Below are 26,212 nucleotides of genomic sequence, written 5' to 3' on the forward strand. Positions count from 1 at the left end.
TCCTCCCCTTTCCTTGGGTATGTATTTTTTTGTATTATATACTTTTGCATAAAAGTTAAGCACTACAACTTACCCTCTGACCCAAAGATTCAAGAAGGTGATGGTTTGTGTGGGGGGGGGGGGTATGTGTAGAGGAATGGCCAAGTACCAAGGGAGAAAGGCTTGAAAGTGTTTATATATTATAAATACATATGAACATACCTAGTATTCTAAGTATAATATATAAAATTACATACTATAACTTTATAACAAAATTATAGAAAATTAGTACAGAGGTATACCACTGCTTGCTTTAAAATAGATTCCTTAGGGACCATGCTAGATTTGCCATATCATTCTGAATATGTCAAACTAAGAATTAGGGTCCAATACAATACTTTTTTGGTGTCTCAAAAAGGAGCTGATACCCAATGCAATGAAGACACTGCATGGAAAGCTGTTTCAGTCAAAGGCAGATCCAACAAAAGATGATCTGCTTTGTACCTAAGAACTCAGAGCCCAGCGTAAGTGAACCATAATAATATAGGCGAAAGTGAGAAATCATATAATATTTAGAACTATACATAGCACATAGATATTCAAGTTCTCAAAATTTGTACTCTACCTTTTAAGACCATATCAGAAAATATCCGGGCAAGCTCCAATAGGAGAGCTGTTCCTATGCTAGACTTTGCAGCTCCAGGACCCCAGGCATCCCTCTGAGCCCCTATTACAACATAGCGATCTTAAAAAGAAAAAGAAAAGATAAATTATACAATCAACTTTTAAACTGTTTTCTAATATTGAACTCTAGAATAATCATGTTAGTAAAAAGGGTAAAAATGCAGTATATGCTCTAAGGGTAAATAAAATATTTCATATCTGACTTAGGACTCCAGAAATTAAAAATTCACATGACAATGCTAATCTCTTTTTCCTTATTAGTATTGCTACTCTTTCCACATTACCAATTAAGTTTACTCATCGGCTACCTATCAGTGCCCACTAATAGTTTAATAAGCAACCAAAATCCATGGGCTTTTTTTTTTTTAAAGATTTCATCCATTTATTTGAGAGACACAGCGAGAGAGGGAACACAAGCAGGGAGAGCGGGAGAGGGAGAAACAGGCCTCCCGCCGAGCAGAGAGCCCAACGCGGGGCTCGATCCCAGGACTCCGGGACCACGACCCGAGCCGAAGGCAGACGCCCAACGACTGAGCCACCCAGGCACCCCCCACGGGCTTTCTTTACTAAATGATATGACTATTAGATTCTACATAAACAGATGGCCTATTCAAGGGGTCAGTGGTAAATCACAGCCTGCGTGCGCATTCATTACGTATCATTTATGGCTGTTTTCACGCTGCCACGTTGGAGTTAAGTAGCTGCAACAGACTGATAGCCTGCAACAGGTTTATTATCTGCCCCCTTTGAGAAGAATTGTGCTTACTGCTGTTCTATTCAATAACTTAAAAAACATTTTCTAATCTTAATGGTCAATTTTTGACAAGTTAATTTCCTAGGGTCTTATTATCTCCCAATAAAACTGACACCTAAACAGTTCGCTTTAGGACAGACAAGAGTTAGCATTCCACAAAACCAAGCCAAAGCCAGCCTTCCTGCACTCCCTCTTCCCTCTTCTGGCCACATTCTTAAGAACTAGGAAAACACAAACAAACAAACAAAACAAAAACAAGGGTCTTTACCAGGTTCTTCAAAACCTTTAATAACTCCAAAAACGTTAAAAATTCTTATCTCTTTCAGCACATTGTTCACAGTGAGCTTCACATTCCTGTTCTGGGAAGTCTCCAGCCTGCACGAGGAGTCTATTTCCCAAGCAGAAGGACAGTCTCCTTCCATATTTCTAGAAGAAGAAAACAGACATCAGAGTTCTGAGTTACTGTTGCTTCCCCCAAGGCTTTCAAAATCAGTCTTCCTTACTGCCCAGGGAAGGTCCAGGCTAGGAGGACATACAAAGAAAATGTATACAAAATTTACTTCTTGATGGCCATCTGTATCTTACTCTGACCTGTAGGCAATCATTTGAAAATCAGTTACCTCCAAGTTTAACCAGTGTTTAAAAAAATTTCTCTACCTGTCCTCATCTGACACGTGCCTTTTTTTTTAAAGATTTTATTGACACGTGCATTTCTGCCAGAGACAGTTATAATTTACATTTTAAGTAGATACCAAGATGGACTCAGAATGAAGTTTTTTTTTTTTTTTTCCACAAAACAACTCTTATTTGAGGCAAGAAGTCTGGATGAAAGGGTTAAAGTTCCAAGCAGCCAACATCCAGTCGTTAGTGGCACTATTTCAACTCTGTAGACTCAACCTGGAGGGGAAGAGGCACCAAGAGCTTCAAAACTCAGCATTGAAGGGATAGTCCTTGTGGGAAGCACAGCTCACCAAGGCACACACCCGCCAGTTCTGGTTGTAGCTGAGTAAGGTGGTCATATCCACGCTGCTCAGTTCAAAGTCAAAGACCTGAAAGTTCTCAGCAATGTGTTCGGGTGTCATGGACTTGGGGATCACAACCAAATTCCTCTGCATGGGGAACCGGATCAGAACCTGCACCGTGGTTTTCTTGTGCTTGGCTGCGATAGCTTTGATCCTGGGATCCTCCAACAGGGAAGGGTCCTCAGGCTTGGCCCAGGGCCTGTCAGGAGAGCCGAGCGGGCTGTAGGCAGTCACCACGATGCCTTTGGACTGGCAGTACTGGATTAACTTCTCCTGAGTGAGATACGGGTGGCACTCGATCTGGTTAACAGCCGGCTTATATTTTAAGCCAGGTTTGTTTAAGATCTTCTCGACTTGGAGATGGTTGAAGTTGGAGACTCCAATAGCTTTCACCAGCCCTTCATCCATCAGCTCTTCCCTGGCCTCCCACGTGTCCACAAAATTGGTGTCGCTGGGAATCACATTGCCTTCCCCATTCAGTGGGAAATATTCCTTCCCGTGCTTGAAGCTGGTTGGCCAGTGAATAAGGTAGAGGTCCAGGTAGTCCAGCTTCAGGTCACTGAGCGTCTTCTGGCAAGCTCCCTTCACCATGCTCTTCTCATGGAATGTGCACCACAGCTTGCTGACGATGAAGAGGTCCTCACGCTTCACCACCTGCTCCTTGAGCTTCTCCTGGATGGCCAACCCCACCTCATTCTTGTTCTGGTACACGTGAGCACAGTTGATGTGGTGGTACCCAAGGTCAATCGCCATCTTCACAGCCTCGGTCACTTTGCCTGGAGGGGACTTCCAGGTGCCCAGCCCCATGATGGGCATCTTGGCGCCGGTGTAGAGCACGAGGTGGCTGGCCATGACTGCTGAGATCCACAGGCCCACTCCCGAAGACCACCCAGAATGAAGTTCTTGCATACAAGCCCATTAACACATCCCCATGTTTCCTCACTCTCTCTACTAACCAGTATACATTCTTATCTTAGTTATAAAAGAATATTTTCATGCTGCTAATAGTTAGGTATCTTCCCCTATCAAATTCCTCATGTTATCCAAACAATGACTGCTCTACTTACAGAAGTATGTCAAAACATTATTACCCCCCACAACAGAACAATAAAATAGGGAGCTGGCTTCACAGGTTAGGGAAGACTTGTAAGCGGTGGTAAGAACAATAAAAATCACCTATTAAAAATGCTTCGCAGATAGCATTGTTACTAGTCGCATAGTATTATACAGGTATCCTTACATGTAGATGCTCTTCATTTGAAACCAATCACCCTGTTAAGTAGAATATATTTCAACTATCTAAGTCAAAGAAACATGATCAGTGGGGTTAGAGTAACTTGTTCTACGTCACACAGCAAATAAATGTTCACATAAGTGTCTTGAGACTAGATCTACATCCTGTGCCAATACCAGGTGGGAAATACGTCCAGATCAAGATAAAAGTTAATGACAATTACTCTAATCAGACTGGGTTCTCTTATTAAAGAGGGATACTAAAACATTAGGGAGGATATCCAGGACTAACCATGACTGTAAAGCATCTGGAAACTGTCATGAGAACTGAAGATATTCAATCTACGGACTAGAAAACTTGAATTGTTCTGTTGTTAAGAAGAAACTCTAGAACTAATAGGTGTTACAGGGAATAAGATTTCAGCTCAACATGAATTCTGACAGACCTACTCCAATAACTGAATGGGTTGCCATAGGCAACAAAGTGCTTTACCTCAGGAAGTCCTCAAGCAGAAGCTATGCCAGGAACAGTATACAAGGAATTCAGTGGGTAAATTGAACAAGGACTCACTGAGTTTATAAATCCAATGTCTAATTATTAAGATCACCTTATGGAGGAAAAAATTCATATTTATCTGCAAGTTAACAGCTATCCACCCCATGAAATGCCAAATATGGAAAATTATAGCCAATTGTTTTAAATGTTATAAAATTAACTGAAATGATTACTATTCCTTTCTAAGCATAAAACCAGTTTTCAAATAAGAGAACCTTCCAATAAGAACTTACTCAAACAACTTTTCTGCAGCAGCTCTGGAAATTGTTTGGACAGGAATGCTGGGCAATCCTGATGACTGAGATGGTGGAAACTGAGTGTGATTGAAAGAAGGGAATCCAGGTGTGTACGGGTCACCTGTTCCCAGGTGAGCCTAGTAAAACAAAAGAATAATGTGCTCTGTCAGGCATTTGTTCAAGAAATCCCTAGAAGATTCAGATTCAGCATGAGGGTATAGCCTAAATTTAGTTTAGCACCTCAAAGCCTGAAGGTCTGAGTGGCTCTACAACATGTTACTCTTGTTTTTATATAGCATATGCCAAATTCCCAATTCAAGACACTGTTGAGAAGGTTCCGTTAGCAATAATAACTACGTCTCAAAGTCACATAATCCATCTTCTTGTCAGTGCTAGACTCTCCCAGAAAAAAAAAGAGCATTTAAGGAAGGCACGTTATACTACTAATACAGATGGAACCCAGCAACATTTGTAGAATCCAAAAACTCATTTTCTTAAGAAAAACACTCACGGGGCGCCTGGGTGGCTCAGTCGGTTAAGTGTCTGCCTTCGGCTCAGGTCATGATCCCAGGGTCCTGGGATTGAGCCCCACATCAGGCTCCCTGCTCGGCGGGGAGCCTGCTTCTCCCTCTGCCTCTGCCTGCCTGCCTGCCTACTTGTGCTCTCTCTCTGTCAAATAAATAAAATAAAATCTTAAAAAAAAAAAACAAAAAAACACTCACATGTCCAAAGACTGGAACCTCTGCATTAACAATGGGAAATCTAGACTGATCCATGTATATCAAGACACCAATTGCATTGAAACTTTGAGCATTTGCAACCTAAAGGAAAACATGTAAAGATCAGAAAGTGAAGATGTAATCACACAAAATTAGAAGACTATGCATTGGGCTTTATGCTAAAAGACAAAGGGTTAGAGAGGACTGCACTGAAACTCCCCAATGTTTCAAATAGCTTATACATTGAGACAAACTTCTTGCCTTAACTAACTCATCAAGGAGTTTCAAAGACAAATAATAAAAACCCATCCAACACAACCACTGTCTTTTGCTATGTTCCATTCTAGGTGCTTATGGAGCTTTGACTTTTAATTTTCCTTTTCATAAAACATAGAGCTGAATTCTATACATACATAAAACTGGGTTATATAGAACGTAACAATTAAAGCACCTTAATTTAACAATAATTTAACAATCCTATATAACAACAGAATATTGTTATTCTAAATTTAAACTGCTTTCACTTAAGCATTTCTGATTACTTCTTTTTCACTGAAAGACAATGACTGCAGAATACTCCAAGTGGCTCTGCCATAGTTTTACAAGTGTCCTACAGTTTAGAGAATTGGAACTTATGTAATTTGTTGAACATTTTAATAAATTATGTTATTAGGTATTGAGAGTTTAAGACTGACAGTTTTCAGAATGTAAAAAGAATCAATACCATTTAAATGAAGAAAAGCATGATACCAATGTACTCAATAACTTATACTCACCTTTTCAGCAAAAGTGATTTTCCCTGCTCTAACGATCACTAAAGATCCATTCACAGGAGATTTTAAATTCTCAAAGTCTTTTTTGGTGCCAAAATTAGCATGGACCAGTCTACCCTAGAATAAAGACATCAAGACATCAGAGTTAATGAGCATTATGGTAATTAGAACAGCCATAGAGTCTGAGACAGGATGGTTTTACATTTCAACCCCAAGAGAGAAAACAAAAAGACAAAAAGGAGATGAAAGCCTAGAAAGGATGTAAGAGAGTTCTAGTCGAACCGGTCACAGTTATCAGGAGTGAATCAAGACTTCTGGCCTCCTATATTCACGTCTGGTAACATCACATGCTGCCTTTAATCTAATTCGCATTGACCTATTGACATTTAATCTCTTTTACATTGCTTCCAGTATTTTGGGAGAAGAGAAAAGCAAACAGAATATGATAAACAAAGAGACACATACCAATATAAATACTGTAGGCTAGCCCTGGCAGCACCAATTACATAAAGTTCCTAACATCTGAATGCTAGATAATTGAGGACATACATAGGAATGGGTCTTAACTGAAAGTTCTGATAATAAACCCGTGTGAAAACTGTTGAACACTATCTACTACAATAAAGTGACTTGCACAGATCAACTTTTAGATGTTTATAAAAGCTGTCTCATAATGTTCCTAAATTTTATTAACAGAGCTATAAACTGACATTGACAAGCAAATATCCAAATATAGAAAGCTTGCGGATGAACAAAAACCCTGTGTTTTTATTTTTTTTTAATTAATTAATTTATTTGAGAGAGAGAGAAAGGGGGGGTTGGGAGGAGGGGGAGAGGGAGAGGGAGAGAGAGTGTCAAGCAGACTCCGTGCTCAGCGTGGGGCCCCACACAGGGCTCAATCTCACCACCCTGAGATCAAGACCTGAGCTGAAACCAAGAGTCGGATGCTTAACTGACTGTGCCCCAGGTGCTCCCAAACCCTCAATATTCTTGGCCAGAAGTCCACCCACCTCCAAACCCCTAGCTTGTAGGTAGGCAGGGAAAGTGATATGGCACACGTAAGACTTCATCTGGCTGGGAAGGCATCCGTTAGACAGACCCCTGATATACAAACATGTTTTTTCACCTGAAAAACCTAGATAGATCTGTTTTTCAATTTCTGTAGTAGTTTGGCCATATTTGCCTAAATTTCAAAAGATCAAGCATTAAAAATTCAAGCTAAGACTAGACTCCAGCCAAGATGGTTACTTCTATCTGTCCCCACATGGTATCTTGATATTCACATTCATTCAGCAAACACCACCCTGTGTCAGGCACTGTCCAGGGCTCTGTGACATAGCAGTACCTAAAGCCAACCTCTAGCCCTTCGTGTAGCTTACATGCTAGCATGGAAACAAATGTCAGGTGTGTCCCATGAAGAAAAATAAAGCAGGGTAAGGGGAAGTGACTGGAGGAAGGCCATTTTTAACAAGATAATCAAGGAAGACGTCCCTAAAGAAGGGAAGAAGTGGAGAAGAGATTTGCACAAAATGAGGAACAGGCCATGTTGGTATTTAAGGAAAGAGTGGGGCCGGCAGAAGGAAAGGTAAGTTTTATAAAGGCCTTGAGGTGGGAGCATGCCTGCATTTCAGAGTTTGAGGAACACCCAGGGAAGCTGGGGTGGCCAGAGCACAGTGAAGGAGGAAAAGAGAAGGAGGATGACTTAGGGCCTTGCTGTCCTAGATGAGGACCTGGGATTTTACTTTCACTGTGGCATAGGAGGGTAGAGAACAAGAGCATCTCATGATCACTTTCATTTTACAAGTAAATTTACACCAAAATCGTAAGAAAAGTAACGACAAGGAGTTTCTGAGTTATTCAGTAGGGAAAAAAATCTCATGCATTGTTTTGCCTTACTTACAGTAACTGTCGCTGCCTTACTGTATGCCACGTAACCCTCAGGACTCTCCACCAGGTATACCACGCCACTGTCCGTGCCCACTATGGTCACCGAGTTTTGAGCACTGCTAAAAAAGATTAAGTTAAAGTGAAGCTGAAGCTAAGGACAACCTTGGGGAAAAAAATTAAATGGCTTTAATATATTTAGCATTTGACTTGCATTATTTACTTTGAAAGTCTCTGCTATATTAGCACACCTGAAAACAGCTATTTATATAAAATCAGTTTACCATCTTTCAACATACCTGCTTTTGACCTGAATCTTAATAAAATGTTCATCATGCCAGATTTTGCTAAGTAGAAATGCACGGAACTGATTCTCAATGAAAAAAGCAAGGCTTTCATCTTTTTGAGATCCTGCCTCACGAGGGACATACGAATTTTCATTCAGCAGCCTAGAGGAAAAACCGTCACTGTTAAATGAACTGAAATTTAATTTAAAATAAACAGTGAACTCAAATATCAAGCAAATTGTTTTAAAAGCATAACTCATACTACTCATCATAGCTAAATTAACTGTGACCCAAAATTTCTGGGCTGACTAAAGACAAACTTAGAAAAAAAATGGCCAAATATCTGAAGGAATTTATGTCTTCAGCTTGTTAAAAACTCTTTATCCAAAGTAAAGTGGTCCTTCAGGAGCCCCATCCTAAGGGGGTACCTGCTTAGGGTAGTTTTAGGGGAAATGAGTAGTTTCCAAGAGATCCGTTGTAAGCAAAATGAAAGATAGTGTTACTGTTGGTGAACTCAATAAGTACAGCTTTAATTTTCACCTACTTTGAAGCGAAACTACTCCTTGTTCTGATTTCCTACGTCTCATTGTAAATATATATAGATCATATAGATTTTTTTTTTGTAAACTACACTCTCATTTTATCTATAATGCCTGGTATAGTATACACAAAAGTATTCACTAGATGAAGTAAAAATGCCAAGATTCCTAAGCTAAGACTAAGAGAATTATTGTACCACTGCAACTGTAGGAAGCCAGCTAATAGGTGAAAGATGAATACATTCTTTACACAGAGTTAGCTAAGTGTCTACGGAAGATCTTAAAAACCAAAGGACAGAAACCTTAAGGACACGTCTTAGTGTATGGATTAATGAGAACAAGAAGAAATCAAGGAATACTAAAGACATGATATGTCTCTATATCAAGTCAGGCAGTCAAGTTAGTCCTGATCTAAAGAGCGAAGAAGGCTACTGATACCCTTGTGGATAGTAGCAAAGTTCAGCATGACTTACAAGGGGTTAAGATGAAAAATCAAAGCAGAAGAAAGTTTGACAGCAAGCAACAAGCTACAAAGAGCCTGATGACAAAAAGATCAAAGACCTACAAATTTTTTAAAGAAAAAGGAGTGTCCTCACACTTCTCCCCATCCAACATAGTTTGAATTCACTAACTGTTTACCCTCCAGCTGAACACAGGAAGCCTCCCCTAACTCTAAGAGGGCTTTCCTCCAGACTGTCTGTTGTGTTGCACTGCTCTGAGTAATTGGTATTTGTTTAGGTACTGACATTAAATTTCTGAAGTAGCTCAAGCTTACCTGATGGTGGTGAGGAAGTTTGTGTTACTCAGTCTCTGTGACAACATTGTTTTGAGGTCCGCCCAAAATAAGCGAGAAGGAGTTTCAGGGAAGTACTCTTCAGTTTCGGAAGGTTCTGTTCCCTCTACCCCCAGAGGCCCCGTTCCTGATGGTCTCTCACACTCAGCTCTTGGTTCTACACGTTTACAATAGCCCAAGTAGCCAATCATAAAGCCTAAGGATAAAAAGTTTCATGGCTGAACTCACAGGATTTTCCTTTATAATATATTCCCATAAGAACTGTTAATATTTTCAGCTAAGCCTTAAAAATACAGGTTTATTCAAATTGTAAGCAGTTTGAAAGTAAATAATGAATCTCAGTTTTGTGTAATTTTCAACCATTCAATCTAATAAATCATACAGTTGACTCTTGAACAATGTGGGGGGGTGGGTTTAGGGTGTAGACCACACACACAGTAAAAAATCTGCATATAACTTTTGACTCTCCAAAAACGTAACTACTAATAGTCCACTGTTGACCAGAAGCCTTATGATGACATAAACGACTGATTAACATATATTTTGTATTTTATAGGTATTATACAGTACATTCTTACAACAATACCTATCTTTTTCTTAACTTTTTCAGTATTTCTAGGCTACACAGGTGGTAAGTTTTTTCAAATTGTCACACATTTCCAAAAAATTTTCCAATATATTTACTGAAAAAAATCTGCATATAAGTGGGCCCACACAGATCAAGCCCATGTTGTTCAAGAGTCAAATGTATAAAAACTCTAAATAGTTACCTTTCCATTTTGGTTTTTTTTTTTTCCGTGCATTTAAATAATCTCTACACCCAACATAGGGCTTGAACTCATGACCCTTCCAAGATCAAGAGTCACATGCTCTATTGACTAAGCCAGCCACATGTCTCTAAATAGTTACCTTCTTAAGATATGGGTAACTTTTCTTCCCAGAAGCCTTCCTTGAATCCTTAGGGCAAGCTTCTATGCTACAAATATCCTGTGAGTATTTCTAGTATAACATTTGCACATTACAACGAAATGATTCATGTGTCTTTCTCCCCCCACCAGGCTCAACTCAAGGCAGGCCTAGAATCTTCTTCATCATTGTATTCCTAGTGCCTAGCATAATGGCACATAAAAAGGTACAAAATAAGTTTGCTTGGCTGAATTAACACCCTTCCTAGAGTCAGTACAAGGAACATTTAAGTTTTGAATGGACACTCTTACCAATCAAGAAAAAGAGGACTACAGCAATAGTCCCATAGCACATAAATCCATTAAGCCTTTTTGGTTTTGTGACACTGGCATGATTACCCCTCACGTTATTGTCAACATTTTCTTCTTCATCTGCAGCTAGTTTCATCTCCACATGACTGTTATCACCATCTACTTGCCGTGCCAGACTAAACCGGGTATAGGACAATGGTTCTCCACCAAACTGAGGTTTGAAAAAAGAGAGAAAGAAAGCATTATGAAAGAGAAGAAAGGGAAGAGGAACATTTACAAAAAGTTTGGTTGGGTACTGTACTTATTATTGGGCCATTATTAGGACTTGCTATATATTCTTAAGAAAAAAAGAAGTTCCTCTTTCAAAGCGACATGCTTCCCTATGCCAGTTCTGTCCAAGACAGATGAAGGCTAGATCACACACTGGCCTTCCTCTCACTCAGCCTTTTCATTCAGGGTGTCTGTTATGTATGTCTACTAACGTAGCTATGTATTTTGAACAGTGCTTTCTTCAGTTCCTCTTATCCACTTGGCTGTCCCCCTCCCAGCACACCCAAAAAACACCCTGGAAGTTCTTATAGGATTTTCCAAGTCCACTCTACTCAAGACTGAATATACCCTTCCTTTGTGGGATCAGTTACATCTCAAGACCACCGCTTCAACATAAACAAATACTTTATGATACCTTTGAATATTACTTCATGCTTACTGGGTGAGAGTCATTCTTGTATACTTCATATTCTCACAAACTGGTGACAAGAAATACAACCTAAAATATCTTACCAAGGTAGAGAATGCTGATCTGGCTTGATCCATCATTCTGAGCTGCCACACAGAAGAAGAGCCTAGTATTAAAACAGAAAATTAATATGCGACAGATACCACTATATCAGATAAGTGAGGGCTTTTCATTATCACGCTGGATTATTATACATCAAATTTACTTTTAAATATGTTATCACCTTCTAGAAAGAGTCTTTAACAAAGATACTTAGTTTATAGGACAAGTAAATTTAGTGTAATCCTTGATTAGATCCTGAATTGAGGTGGGGTGGGGGTGGGGACAGGGACAAAGAATATTGTTGGGAGAAATAAATCTAAATACAAACTATATACTGGATAACAGTACTGTATCAATGTTAGATTTGGAGAGTGCGATAATGGTCTTCTGTTTTTGGAGGAGAATGCCCTTGTGCTTAGGAAATTAATGCTGAAGATTTCAAGAATGAAGTATCAGGGAGCCTGGCTGGCTCAGTTGGAGGAGCATGCCACTCTTGATCTCAGGGTTGTGAGTTCAAGCCCTATGTTGGGTGTAGAGATTACTAAAAAAAACTAAATGAACTTAAAAAAAATAATAAAGTATCATAAATTCTATTGTTATTTTTTTTAAGATTTTATTTATTTGACACAGAGAGAGAGAGAGAGAGAGCACACAAGCAGGGGAAGCAGTAGAGGGAGAGGGAGAAGCAGGCTTCCTGCGGAGCAGGGAGCCCGATGTGGGGCTCGATCCCAGGACCCTGGGATCACGACCTGAGCTGAAGGCGGATGTTTAACCATCTGAGCCACCCAGGCGCCCCGCATCCTAACAGTTCAGTTTTAAAAAGTGTATAAGAAATAAAGCAAATGTGGCAACTGTTAATAACTGGTGAATCAGAGCAAAGGGTACATGGATATATTTACTCTACTACTCTTTCAATTTTTCCTATAGGCTTGAAATTTTTCAAAATTAAAAATGGGGGGGCACCTGGGTGGCTCAGTGGGTAAAGCGTCCGATTCTTGGTTTCAGCTCAGGTCATGATATCAGGGTCATGGGACTGAACCCCATGGTGGGAATCCACGCTCAGCAGGGAGTCTGCCTGAGATTCTCTTCCTCCCTCTCTCTCTGCTCCTCCCCTCCCCCCCAAAATAAATAATAAATCTTAAAAAATGTGGGAAAAATTAGTTAGAATGCCACCCATGTTAAGTAGATTTAAGTAACTGAATTTAGTAGTCAAAAGAACAAATACAAAAGACAATAGACTAGCACCTGAAAAAAAAAAAAAAACTACAGTAGAACTAAGCCAAGAATGGTCATGCTACAAAGACCAGTAACAAAGCATCTCCAATAAAAATGAGCGAACACCTGATCCTTCTGAGTAAATGAACAGTTCTTACAAATGATCCGGAAGATCTTTGATGCAAAAAGAATAGACAAAAAAAGAAAAATACAGTAGGCAGACAAAGAGGCCAATTATCTGAGATGTTACGTGTCTTGTTCAAGGCTGAAAACATAATCCAAAACTGAAGTTCAATGGATTACTGGGTTATAAAAATTGTGTTCTCATCTCCAGAAATTTAAGAAATTAATCTTAACCTTTGAATCACTATGTTCATGCCTAAAACTAATATAATATTGTATGTCAACTATACATCAACACATCAATTAAAATAAATAAATGACAACCATTTCATTATTTTTTTTTAGTTTTCCAGTCATCTCTACATCCAATGTGGGGCTTCAACTTACAACCCTGAGATCAAGAGTCACATGCTCTACCGACTGACTGAGCCAGCCAGGCACCCTGACAACCACTTTAAAAGTAAAAAACACCTCTGTAACCAAGAGAGTCCTATATTAAATTAAAACACAGGTATCAACTGAAATCTGGATTTTTCTAATTAATTTGATTTGAGTGCCTCTAGATGTTTGAAAGTTATATTATGTTGAAATATATAAAATGGCCACTTATTTCATACTATTTTAAGGCTTTTCCTATACTACAATTACACTTACTGCACATTTAACATCCACATGGCACAAAGCAAACTGTAAGATACATGCAGATTGTAAAAGACAGTATATAAACTGGCAATTAGAAAAGTCTCCTATCAAAACCTATTAACAACAACAACAAAAATTTAATCCCCAAGTTTTAAAGACCAGAGCTAAGAAGTAAGAGATCATCTTAGAAGCACAGTCTCTTGCCCTATCTGGTACAAAAAATTTATCACTATCACTGCACCAGAACGGTACAAACCCAATCACTAAAACCAGAACTAGAAGACTCCACCCTGAACCAATTTTAATCACCCTTTTCTAGGAAAGAGCAGCTTTCAAGTTTAATATTCTTCTGAATCAGCCATTCCTCAAGGTTTCTAGCTTTAAATTAATTTTGAGGCTAAAGTGACAACACTTTTAAATATATGATCTAAGGATTTAAACAAATGACGATGAAATTAAATGATTGCAAGTCTGCATAAAGAAGGATATTAATAGAATATAATTATGATTTTGTATAATTAAAATCAAAATACATTTTTTACTGAGAAAACCAGTATGTTATTTCTATTTCAATACCTAGACACAAAATTAAGATTATAACATAAAAGAAATCAAGTTAGAGGAAAAAAACTGTGACCTAGGCAATTCCCATTTTAACCTCATAATTTAATCCCACATCTATGAAGAACATGGTAATTCCATGATCTATAAAAGTTGTTCCTTAAGTTTTATATATAACAAATATGAATCATTCTTTCAAAATGACCTCACACACAGTAAAGCTCTGTATTTAAAAGAACCCCTTAATAAATTTTCTTGCAACTGAAATCACTTTAATTTATGTGCTCTAAAAGCATGGGAGAAACTTTCCATACCAGTTATTACTGTCTATAAACAGGTAGTTATGTTAAAAGACATAAGGATATATGTATCGTGTACAGACTCCTGGTTTGGAGACACCCCAAAGTAGCTTAAGACCTCAGGGTAGTTACTGTATTTTAAAAAATTAAATAGAAATTAATGCCACATTTCCAGAAAGTAAGAATAAAACGATGTGAATTTAAAGAAGTTTAGGACTGTACTAGCTAGTACTTAACGCCAAACAACTTTTATATGGCTTATTTCAAGATATCACCACTGCTGATAATCTATAACAAGAGATAAACCAAACACCTTGATTTTTATACATATTAGCACCTTGTATATATTTAGTGCTCTCAGATAACTGGAAAACCTATTCAGTTTCTCACATTAATGAAAATTAAGCTAAGCAAAATAGAGCCCCCCATGTTTTGAACATGAAATGCAAAGAGGATCTGTAATGCGTTAATTGAGCCATGGGATGGAAGATAGGAAGTAGGCAAAGGTACTAGCTAGACAACAGTCCTAAACTTCTTTATAATTCGAATCGTTTTATTCCTACTTTCTGGAATGTGGCATTAATTTCTATTTAATTTTTTAAAATACAGTAACTACCTTGAGGTCTTAAGCTACTTTGGGGTGTCTCAAAACCAGGAGTCTGTACACAATACATACAGCTAAGGGTGGGGGGATCATGTACCAAAATACACTGTCACCTGTGTATAAGATGCCCAAGACTGCTACTCCATTTTACCTGAAATAACAATAAACCACTTGTTTGTTATTATTGACAAGCCCACTTCCATTTAGAAAATGGACCATGGTTTCAAGTCCTTAGAGTTCACATAAAAGGAATTTCCTCTGTTTTTGAGGCTCTGTTCTAGAGAATTTCACTACCTAATAACCAACTGCCCTCCACTTTCCCCAAAATGAAACAGAATCCAGCCCCTGCCTCTACTAACATTCTTTCTTTGTTCTTGAACTTCGACTCCTTTCTTCCTGACTCAGCTCAGGGAACATCTTTAGGAAGGCTTTTCTGATTTTCCTGCCCTACACTTGATACAGATTTTACAAAAACTAGGGACGCCTGGGTGGCTCAGTCAGTTAAGCGTCTGCCTTCCGCTCGGGTTATGATCCCGGGGTCCTGGGATTGAGTCCCTCATCAGGCTCCCTGCTCAGCGGGGAGCCTGCTTCTCCCTCTACCCCCACCCCCTGCTCATGCTCTCTGTCAAATAAATAAATAAAATCTTTAAAAAAAAAAAGAATTTACAAAGAATAACAAAGAATAAAGATATTTTATTTCTTAACAGCATTGGGGCATGCTTAATGTATATGAAGTTCATTTGTCATATCATTTGGAAATTACATAAAAAATATAATGAAAATCTTAGACCTGGAATCTTCTCCCATTCCTGCTACTATTCTGGTTTATCCTGGAACCATTGGGCAAAGCACGGATAGTAGGGAGGTTTTAAAAAGTAGAAAAACTGAGCCTCAATGGCTCAGTCGGTTGGGCCTCTGACACTTGGTTTTGGCTCAGGTCACGATCTCAGAGTGGTGGGATTGCGACAGGCATCCAGCAGCAGATCTCTGAGCTCCGCTAAAGAGTTGGCTTGAGATTCTTTCCTTCTCCTCCTCCCTCTGCCCCTGCCCCCACTTGTGTGTGTTCTCTGTCTCTCAAATAAATAAATAAAATCTTAAGGAAAAAAAAAAGGCAGAAAAACTTTAAATGTTACCTGGTAGGGCTCCAAGTTCTTAAGCAATTGATTATGGATACCCGTTTTGCAAACTGTTTCCCTATTCATTTGCAGGTGAAAATGAAAAGGTTACATGAATTTACAAAGCTTCTGCAGAGCCCTCAGGACACATATAATTGTGTACACCCAGGATGACTTGTAAAGAGATGGACAAGGTCTCTCCTAGTTTTAAGGGTCTAAAATGAAAAGGCTGTGCGGTGTCTGGGAGGCTTAGTCGCTTGAGCATCTGACTCTTGGTTTCAGCTCAGGTCATGATCTCATGGGTAGTGAGACTGAGCCAGAGAGAGGCACTCAGCAGGGAGACTGCTTGAAGATTCTCTCCCTCTGCCCCTCCCCCCAAATAAATAAATAAATCTTTTAAAAAAATGAAAAGGCCGTGGAGGAAAACAAGGAGAATCTTCATTTCTATTCAGCTTTCTGTAAAAAGACTGCCCAACTCAAAGGTCAAGACCACCTGAGGTCATTGCCATCTACCTGTATGGTATTCATCTGAGAGAGCCCACAAGAAGCACACAGAGAAGAGTTCCAAAAGGCCTCAGAGGATCATTTTTAACTAGATTTCACCGTTGTCCGATTCAAGTTTCATCAGGAACCTTGCTCCATTATAGATAAAGTACATTATCAGAGGCAAATAAGTGCCACAACTTAGGGCAGAGTCAGTGGAGTCGTTGTCTCTACCCAACAATCTTCAGCACAGGCTAACTTCACAACCATTACTTCAAAAAAACATTCCACCAAAGAAAAATTACAGGGTGCTATGCTATATGTAAATATTTGGAAAATATTTCATATCGATAAAGTTTTTTTAATTCTAGGTCTTCTTGTGAAGTATACTGAGTTCATTATAATCCAAAACGGAGAAAAAACCCCAGCAGGGCCAACAAGTACTGTAGATAGCCTAACCTTGAGTTTTGCAATAGAAAACAACTTCGGGAAATCACCTTAAACGTCTTTGTCGGCTGGGTGATAGACATTGGGGAGGGTATGTGCTATGGTGAGCGCTGTGAATTGTGCAAGACTGTTGAATTACAGATCTGTACTTCTGAAACAAATAATGCAAGATATGTTAAGAAAAAAGAAAAAGAACAAGATAGCAGGAGGGGAAGAATGAAGGGGAGTAAGTCTGAGGGGGAGACGAACCATGAGAGACGATGGACTCTGAAAAACAAACTGAGGGTTCTAGAGGGGAGGGGGTGGGGGGATGGGTTAGCCTGGTGATGGGTATTAAGGAGGGCACGTTCTGCGTGGAGCACTGGGTGTTATGCACAAACAATGAATCACGGAACACTACATCAAGAACTAATGATGTATGGTGATTAACATAATAATAAAAAATTTAAAAAAAAGTCTTTGTCAGTAAGGTCAACCCCCTCAGCTCAGCCGCAAATGAATCAGCATCTAGTATTCCAACTCATATCTAAGCCTAGAATAAAGGTATCAGGTATCCAAATACCTCTGAAAGAGGACAATCTCCTACTTCAATCCTCTTACCCCACCTCCCAGAAAAGAAAGCAAAGGCAATTAAGTTCCCTGAAAAATGTTAACCGAAAAGTCAAGTCACAAAATATTATTTTCTTACTTACCCTACCCACTACTACCTTAGAGAGCCATCCACTAGAAACACTAATAAAATGGGCTTCTAAGGCATTTATCAATATAGCACAGCCTTTTAGCCATATCGCTAATTTCCTGAAAGCAAAAGCCAATTCCAATCCAAACAGCTTTTACTCAGCCTCTAGACCATAGCTTTCACAAAGCCTAAGTCAGATTATTTCTGCGTCTCCCACCTTACAACAAGGAGAGCCTAGCAATCAGAATAATCTTCGAGTCAATACCTGCGGAGTTCAGGGGGCTTCTGCCTGGGGAAAACGGAGAACCCACACACAAGGCCAGCGGCACCGCTGGAAGATCAGGACGTACCAGGGTTCAAACGCACGGCTTACAGAAACTCCCATCAAATTCCCAGGACACACTAGTAACCGAGTCGAGGACAGCTCTGTCCCTTTCAGCAGTGAGACCAGGGCCCGCGTAGGCCCCGAGAGGGAAGGGCTACAAGCTCAAGGTCACCCATGCACCCCTACAGCAATTCCCTGCGGACACTTCCCGGAGCGGCCACGTGCTCGCCGCAGAGCGGGTCTACGCTGCGGCAGCGTGGCTCGCACTCCAGCGCCCGCGGCCTAGGGTTGTCCCACGAGGTCCCGCATCTTTTAAGGACGAGCTAGGGAGGACAAGGGATCCGGGTGGGCCTGAGGACCGGAAGCAGAACGGCGGGGTGAGAGCGACAGTGGGGTACCCCTCATCTCGCCCTCAGTGCCCTAACGGAGAAACCATTCGCCGCTCCGCGATCGAGACAAGGCGCAGAAAGGCAGAGAGGACAGCCCTTCTCCGCACAGCGGCTCCACCTCGCTGCACCTGCAGCCCGCTCCCCGCGCCGCCGCGGCCCCTTCCAGACCCGCACACGGACCCCGCTCCATACCGCCCGCCCCTCTTAGAAGTCGCCGCAGCCTCCCCGCGCCCCCTGCGGCTCGCGGACGGTGCTGGACAGCACCCAGCGGTCTCCCGTGCGGCCCCGCCCTGCCGGCTGAGGAGAGGCCAGGAGGGCCGGCGAGATTCTAGCTTCGCCGCGTCACTTACACAGACACCCCCTCCGGCCGCTGCCGCCAGAGCCACCAAAGGCCGAAGCTGACGCTCTCTGGGGGATGTTCGCCCCCAATCGGCTGTTTATAGCTTGGACCCACCCTCTTCCGACCCCCCCCTCCCAGGCTTTGCGTCACTTCCTGTCTCACGTAGACCCAAGAGGAGCCCTGGAAATGGACTGCCTGGGGCGAGGGGTGCGCACGCACCGGCACTAGGACCCTCCGCCGCGGGGCGGGGCGGGGCGGGGCGTGGTCGGACGGAAAAGGCGCCAAGACTGCAGGTGCGGGGAGGAGCTGTGGGATGCGCGCGCTGGCTTTCTCTTCGCCGCCTTCCGCTGTGGCGCGCGCCGGCCGCAGCCCTGCTGCCCGGATCCCGCCGTCTAACCTTGACCGACCTCCAGGCCCTGCAGTGCAAAGGCAAATGGTGTTGGCGTTTACTCCTAAATGTTGGGTACATACACGGAAATAATTCCGTAAAGTGTATATCCTTGTTGGAATATTAGGTAGCCACTAACGCCATATTGTATATATTTTGCTGCCTCTGAAATATTTAGGATAAGCAAAAAGGAAAAAAATTAAAAGCAAAATGCAAATTTGTACATAAGATGTGTAAAAGCTGCACATGGACCAAGACTGGCACAGTGCTTTGCATAATGTTTAATGCAAGAAGGAATGAAAGGGAAAATAGAAACAAGTGAGATTTATTAGGGGGATAGAATTGTAGATGAACTTTTATGTTCATTGCCATTATTGTTATTACAGAGTTGTGCAGTGTATAACAAACAAAATAGGATTCTTGTCATTTTTTAAACTGTTACCAACATCCACCCCCTCTCCCCGCCTCTAGGCGGTAATTTGCAGTCCAGGGAGGGAGATTCGACGATTTTTACAAACAGCTACAAAGCAAGAAAAGGATCCAGGGCCGTAAAAGGGTTACAGATAAAGCTCTTTCCAGGTCAGAGCCCCGAGGGACGCAGGACAGTCCTTTAAAATGCAAATCAGTTTCCTGGCTTCGGCCCCGGCTCTTTCCCCTATTCTGCGATATATTAGAGGAAATAACGCGGGGTTTGCACACCGCCCTTCACTTTGGCCCAGTTCTAAAATCTCTCCCCAGGGAGAAATATTTTTAAATCTTATAAGCAGGAGCTTCGCTGCATCTTAGTGGATCTACAGGGAAAAAGCGAAATCGGCGAATGGGATGGATATGGATTAGCTGTGGAGGCGCTGCCTTGAAATTCAGACAATGGGCCCCCTGAGTCTCTTCTCCCTTTCCTTGACTACTGGGATCTTTAACAATGCTAGAGTCTAGGTGAAAATCTTATAACCATATATGGAGAAATGGGCTTAGGAGACCACAGTCAGGAGGGAACCTATGAAAATCCAAATTAAAAAATTTACATTCACTGGTGCAGCCACTGTAGAAAACAGTATGAGGGTTCCTCAAAAAATTAAAAATAAAACTACCCTAGGGCCAAGTAATGGCACTACTGGTATTTACCAAAAACTACAAAAACATTAATTCAAAGGGATACATGCACCCCAATGTTTATTGCAGCATTATTTACATCATTTACAATAGCCAAATTATGGAAGAGCCTCAAGTGTCCACTGATAGATAAATGGCTAAAGAAGATGTGGTGTATCTATACAATGGAATACTTTTTAGCCATAAAGAGTGAAATCTTGCCATTTACAACAATATGCTTAGAGCTAGAGAGTATAATGCTAAGCAAAATAAGTCAGAGAAAGACAAATACCATCTGATCTCACTCATATGTGGAAGTTAAAATACAAAATGAATGAGCAAAGGAAAAAAGAGAGGGAGAGACACACACACCAAGGCTCTTAACTATAGAGAACAAACTGATATTTGGGGGGGCAGGGGATGGGGATTAAAGAGTACACTTACCATGATGAAAAAAATAAAATAAAAAAAGTAACATGAAAAAAATTTACAGTCACTAAAATGAAACAATAAAGAAGACACTTTAAAGAGCATGTCAATTATATTTTTAATTTCATATCTTTTATTAGTAATAATGGAATGTAATTAAATTCCCTTTCCTATCCCTTTCTCCCTAGAAGCTTTGCAGGATCTCCCTCTTCTGCAATTTCAAGTAGATGAATATAAATTTCTCTTGCTTGGTTGCAGAATCTATACATTCTGAGAGACAATTCTGCTTTGTCTGGTATTCCAGACAAATGTTCAAATATTTTATTTTTTTTAATCTGATTTTCATTGTTGTTGCCATTATTACATAGCTTTATCTCCCACTTCTGGAGACCCAATAATTTGGATGCTTGCAATGAAATAAGTTTTTGGTGACTAACCTTTATTTTTTATTTTTTAAAGATTTCATTTATTTATTTGGCAGAGAGAGAGACAGCAGAGAGGGAATACATGCAGGGGGAGTGGGAGAGGGAGAAGCAGGCTTCCAGCCCAGCAGAGAGCCCAACACCAGGACCCTGTGATCATGACCTGAGCCAACAGCAGACGCTGAACGACTGAGCCACCCAGGCGCCCCAGTAACTAACCTTTATTTAAACTATCTGGCAAACTGAAATGACTATTCAAGTTCCAACGTTCTTCAGACAGTTACATTAAAGTCACACTAGAACTAAAATTCTTGCAGCTTGGGGGAAGGAACATTTTTTCCTCTGTCCTTCTAGGTTCTTTGGCTAGTAAGTTGATATAAAACAGAGTAACGGGAGAAAAGCAAATGTAATTACAGATATATGGGAGCCCCACAAGAATATGAGACCCAAGGACAAGTCGGACAATTGAGGCTTATATGCCATCAGGAGTTAAGGAATAAGGTGGGGCCTGGGGATTTCAAACAGAAGACGATAATTCACAGGACCGTAAGAAGAGCAGATGTTTAGCAATTAAATGTTTGCCCTGCCATACTGATGGGTCATTCAGACAAAATTTATCTCTGGTCATAACTCTTATTCTGGGTAAAACCCCCAGTTTAGATTCTTCATGGTAGTTAGGGGAGGGGCAAACCTTTCTCTTGAGCCTGCAGGTCTCAGTTGCCTTCAGCTCAATGTAATCCACATGCCCAAATAGTATATTTTGGGGTCACATATTCTGCTTCCCTTCACATTCTTCCGAAAGGCACACACAAATTTTTTTTGAGTCATACATATCAGAATTTTACATAAAGGAAACTGGAGGTTGGAAAGGAACGTACAATGTACTTTCAAAAAAAAAAAAGCCCTTGAGGTCTGGGGGAAAGAGCACAGAGTCAAGGAACGGGAGTTCTCAAATTTCGTGAGCCTGGTATCAGCACTAAAATGGGACTGGGGCACCTGGGTGGCTCATTGGTTAAGTGACCAACTCTTGATTTCTGCTGAGGTAGTGATCTCAGAGTTGTGGGGTTGAGTCCCACGTCAGACTCCGTGATCAGCAGGGAGTCTACTTCTCTCCCTCTCCCTCTGCACCTCCCCTGCTGTCTCTCTCTCTCTCTCTCTCTCTCTCTCTAATAAATAAATAAATCTTTAAAACGGGATTAAAAATACCTGCATTGCAGAGTTTCTGTGGGTTTAAATGCAGTAAGACAATTGCAAGCTCCTAAAAACACACAGTAAACTGGCACATAGTAGAGACACGGGTCAGCATTGGTTGAGTCAGATGGGTGGGATGGAGCAGAGTCAGGCAGGAAGGTAACATGGAGGATGTCTGCAGACCAATATAGGATTTTAGGTTAATGAAGAGGAAGAAAGGGCGCCTGGGTGGCTCAGTTGGTTAAGCGACTGCCTTCGGCTCAGGTCATGATCCTGGAGTCCCGGGATCGAGTCCCGCATCGGGCTCCCTGCTCGGCGGGGAGTCTGCTTCTCCCTCTGACCCTCTTCCCTCTCGTGCTTTCTATCTCTCGTTCTCTCTCTCTCTCTCAAATAAATAAATAAAATCTTTAAAAAAAAAATGAAGAGGAAGAAATAAGGCCTTCACCCTAGGAGAATGGCTTGCCTGAAGACTCTGAAGTGAGGATGAGCCTGTGGCATACCATAGTTTAAAGATCCTACTCTACAGAAATACCTGACAGTTACTTCCAGGGAATTTTTGGTGGGAGAAGGGGTACAGGGGTCATCAGCTGGAAAATTCTCCTTTTCCCTTTTTTCTTCACTTTTTAAATAAAAGCCAAAGTTTTGCTCTTTGGTAAAGGAGAAATTGCAGGAAAAAACAAACCAGAAAGCCATCCCAGCCTAGAAGTCAGCAACTGGCCTCAGAGTGGTTACCAATTGTGATGCAGAGACATGCGCTTAATGGCTCCATGCCTCAGTTTCCCCATTGGCCACATGGAGATAACATCCTTTTATTTCCTTTGCCAGTGAATGAAAAAGTGGAAAAGTTCCTTAAACCACATGGTTATGCAAATGCAAGGTGCTGCTAGTTCAAAGCCCAAGCCAAGTGAGTAAATGTGGCCAGAGGGGGAGAAGCCTGGAAATGGTAAAGTTCTAAGTAACTATTGCTTAAGAAAAGGAAAACTGTCTTTAACGGCTTTCAAGGCCCTGATTCCAGAAAAAAAAAAAAAAGGACTCATTATTGATAATGGCTGAGACAAAAAGGTAATTAATTGCCATCATTATTAACATCTATTGTAGTAGTGTTGTGTGTTAGGCAAAGGCATGTAGGCAGATATGAAACAAATCTATACCCCTGAAAAGACAAAGTAGCTGGGGAAACAGAATTTATACTAAAGGACGGAGAACAAGGATGCAAATGTTAAATACAAGCAAAAATAAAAGTAAGCTGGGTACTGTGACAGCCACATGTCCAGACCTGAAAAGTTATATAAAGCTTTGGTGTGTCCACTAGGGCACACCTGTGGTTCTCTAAATCCTGTTCCAAATTATATGCCTATTTAGATTCAAGTTAATATTTATGCTTAAATGTTTTTTAATAATCTATTTTCAATGCAAAAGTACAATGCATGTAAACACATTCTTCTCTGTAAGTCAGGCACAGATGCAAGAGGGAGCCTAGGCTGCTTGGCCCAGTAGATTAAAGTCAAAACATAAACCTCTCACCTTAGTTACAGACCAGGATCCTAGAAGGGGAAAAAAAAAAAAAAAAGGTGAGAGGGGGAGGCATTGTAAACCCAAACCTACAAGATGATGCAAATTGGAGGTGGGAGGTTTTTAGTTTTAGTATTTTGTGTCTTCCATTTAAAAACTTTGATCTGTTTATGTTATGTATATTTTGTCACAATTTTTTTAAAAAACCACATTAATATGCCAACTCAGTAATAGTAGATCCAAAACCATTTACTCTTTCTGGGGTCCGTTCTATGGTCCAAATGCTAAATGGGTCTATTAAGGTCAAATATTTTTGATGGCACTCGATGGTAAAACATCCATTTTACTTCACAACTCAGTATACGTGTGTGTATATGTATGGTGTAGTCACATGAAATAAGAGTTTCATGAAATAATATCTTTGCTAGTGGAAAACACTCTGGAATTTTCCATTTAATTTTTAAAATGCTGATTTCAACCCATGAAATTGATTTCTCAATGGGCTGTGACCTGTGTTGGAAAACCAAAGTCGGAGGCCATGTCCTGTCTGAGAGCACAAGTCTTGTTAGTGAACAGGACAAATGACTTGTTCAAAGTTAAATTTCAACTCCCAAGGTTTCTCCCTGTTACTTTGCCCACTGTTTCAACTTTCTACCACCCTACACTTCAGCAAATATTGATTGAAGTTTTATGAGTTGGGAAGCAGAGTTAGAAAACACAGATAACATCTTTTCAAATGCTTTCAAATCTGGCACACACTTTGGTCAATCACTGCAGAACTCTGCCTGTCACGTAGTAGGTCCTCACAGCAGCAACCACCCCAGAAGCCACCGGAACCTACATTCGACTCTGACCACAACTCCTATTTGACAAACTGTATCCATTTTCTTTACTTTGGAATCCCTAAGCCTAGGGCAATCACTTTAGGATCAGAATCATAAAATAAAAATGTGGGCCTCTGCACATTGGAACAGGATGCATTCCACAGAATGGAGGTGGACTGTCAGCTCACATATTTGAGTTTGGTACTATTTTCCATTTTCCTTTGCATTTCTTTTCTTTTTTTTCTTTTAAAAATGTACTTGGGAACCATCAGTTTCCTGTCCTAATACTGCTGACTAAATTATTTTTTTGCTTCTCCTGTACTAAAAGGAAGCTTACGTAGGAGAACATAGAACAAGAGCAATATCCAGGTTAATACAGAAGAGTTTGCCCCTATTTTATAGCAAGTTGGCAAAAGTTACTCAGGGCAAGGAAAAAAGCGTAATTAATTTTTAAATTGATTATAAGGACATTTATGCCAATGAGTACAACGGTCTCAGTTGGAGTTTTGAGCAGGATATGAGGTTCTATTTCGTTTCATCTGGGCAAAATAGAACTATGAGTTTAGAAGGAAATTTAACTCTTATACCATCCCTGACCTATAATAGATGTTCAGTAAATTTACGTTGAATTCACTGAACAAAATCCCTCTACTTCACCCTACCAAGTGCTTATCTAGCTTCTCTTAACCTTTCCAATGAGAGAAAATCTATCGCTTCCCAAGGCAGAGAGCTTTGAATAGTTCAGATGGTTAGAAAGCTTTTCCTTGCATTAAACTGAATTCTTTCTCCCTCTACTTTATAAATTTGTTATTGCTTGTGCACTCATGTCCACAGCTGTCTTCTTTTCTTTGACTAAATATGCTAACCCCTTCTAAGGACTACCACAGGACAGAATTCCGCATCTCCCCACCCGCTGGTCACTTTGGAAGTGTGGTTTGCCCAATCTAGGTGGAACAGGGTCACATTCTTCTGTTCTAGAGGCTACAGCCTTTACAAATGCCATCTGCCACCCCATCCACTACCCTAACAGTCACTGCATGTTGTCAACTCATGTTGAACTTTCAACAGGGTTCAATGGGAACAGATTGGCCGTTGGAACAGAGAGACCTGAGTTCAAAATCTAGTTTTGCCATGTACTAGCTAATTGTACTAGTAGGCCGTATTTGCCCTCATTTCCATGGATAATGTGATATCCAGATATTGTTGCAGTCTGATACGCTGTACATAGACTGCCCCAGTATATCACCAGCCTAGCCAGGTCAAGCCTCACCTTCTTGGCTGGGAACACCCTTGCCATTAGCACTAAATGATAACAGAAGGTAACAGCTAAGATTTCCTGAGCATCTACGGATGCTGCGAACAATTCTAATCCTTTTATAGTATTAGTTCACGTGATCCCCACAACAATCCTTAAAAATAAGAATTAATATTATCCCCATTTTCCAGGTGTGAAAAATGACATTATACAGAAGTTAAAAAATGTGTCCCAGGTCATAATGGCTAGTAAGTGGTGATAACCAGAATTCAAACCTAGGCAACCTAGCTTCCGAACCCAGCCCTAAAAAACCCCACTCTACTATCTCTTTACGAATCTAATCATGGCACAGACTGACTTACATGTAGCACTTCAGACTTGTCCCTAAGGCAGAATCTTTATTAAAAGAGGTTCAGCGGGGCA

At 40.6% G+C, this 26,212-nt stretch overlaps 1 protein-coding gene and 1 pseudogene across 2 annotated transcripts in view; both read right to left on the reverse strand.

The window, feature by feature from the left end:
• TFRC (transferrin receptor) overlaps window positions 1-18,781 on the reverse strand; it is a 28,656-nt gene extending 9,875 nt beyond the window's left edge. Inside the window, exons 1-11 of one of the 2 annotated variants that reach the window (XM_028100889.1) lie at window positions 18,690-18,781; window positions 11,460-11,521; window positions 10,677-10,887; window positions 9,442-9,655; window positions 8,140-8,289; window positions 7,857-7,959; window positions 5,960-6,073; window positions 5,187-5,285; window positions 4,462-4,601; window positions 1,686-1,843; window positions 605-724 (exon numbers count right to left, since the gene is read on the reverse strand). In XM_028100889.1, coding sequence (XP_027956690.1) covers window positions 605-724; window positions 1,686-1,843; window positions 4,462-4,601; window positions 5,187-5,285; window positions 5,960-6,073; window positions 7,857-7,959; window positions 8,140-8,289; window positions 9,442-9,655; window positions 10,677-10,887; window positions 11,460-11,495 — 1,345 coding nt within the window. In that variant the 5' untranslated portion in view covers window positions 11,496-11,521; window positions 18,690-18,781. Of the gene's footprint in view, window positions 1-604; window positions 725-1,685; window positions 1,844-4,461; window positions 4,602-5,186; window positions 5,286-5,959; window positions 6,074-7,856; window positions 7,963-8,139; window positions 8,290-9,441; window positions 9,656-10,676; window positions 10,888-11,459; window positions 11,522-18,689 lie in introns of both variants that reach the window. The other variant, XM_028100888.1, reaches the window with a different exon arrangement.
• Window positions 2,133-3,336, reverse strand: LOC114206970 (aldo-keto reductase family 1 member B1 pseudogene; annotated as a pseudogene).
• Window positions 18,782-26,212: the final 7,431 nt, after the last annotated feature.

This window comes from Eumetopias jubatus, unplaced genomic scaffold (genome assembly GCF_037043125.1).
Source record: "Eumetopias jubatus isolate StellerSeaLion01/CBP00866 unplaced genomic scaffold, mEumJub1_p1.0 scaffold_1, whole genome shotgun sequence".
Classification (NCBI taxonomy): Eukaryota; Metazoa; Chordata; class Mammalia; order Carnivora; family Otariidae; genus Eumetopias; species Eumetopias jubatus.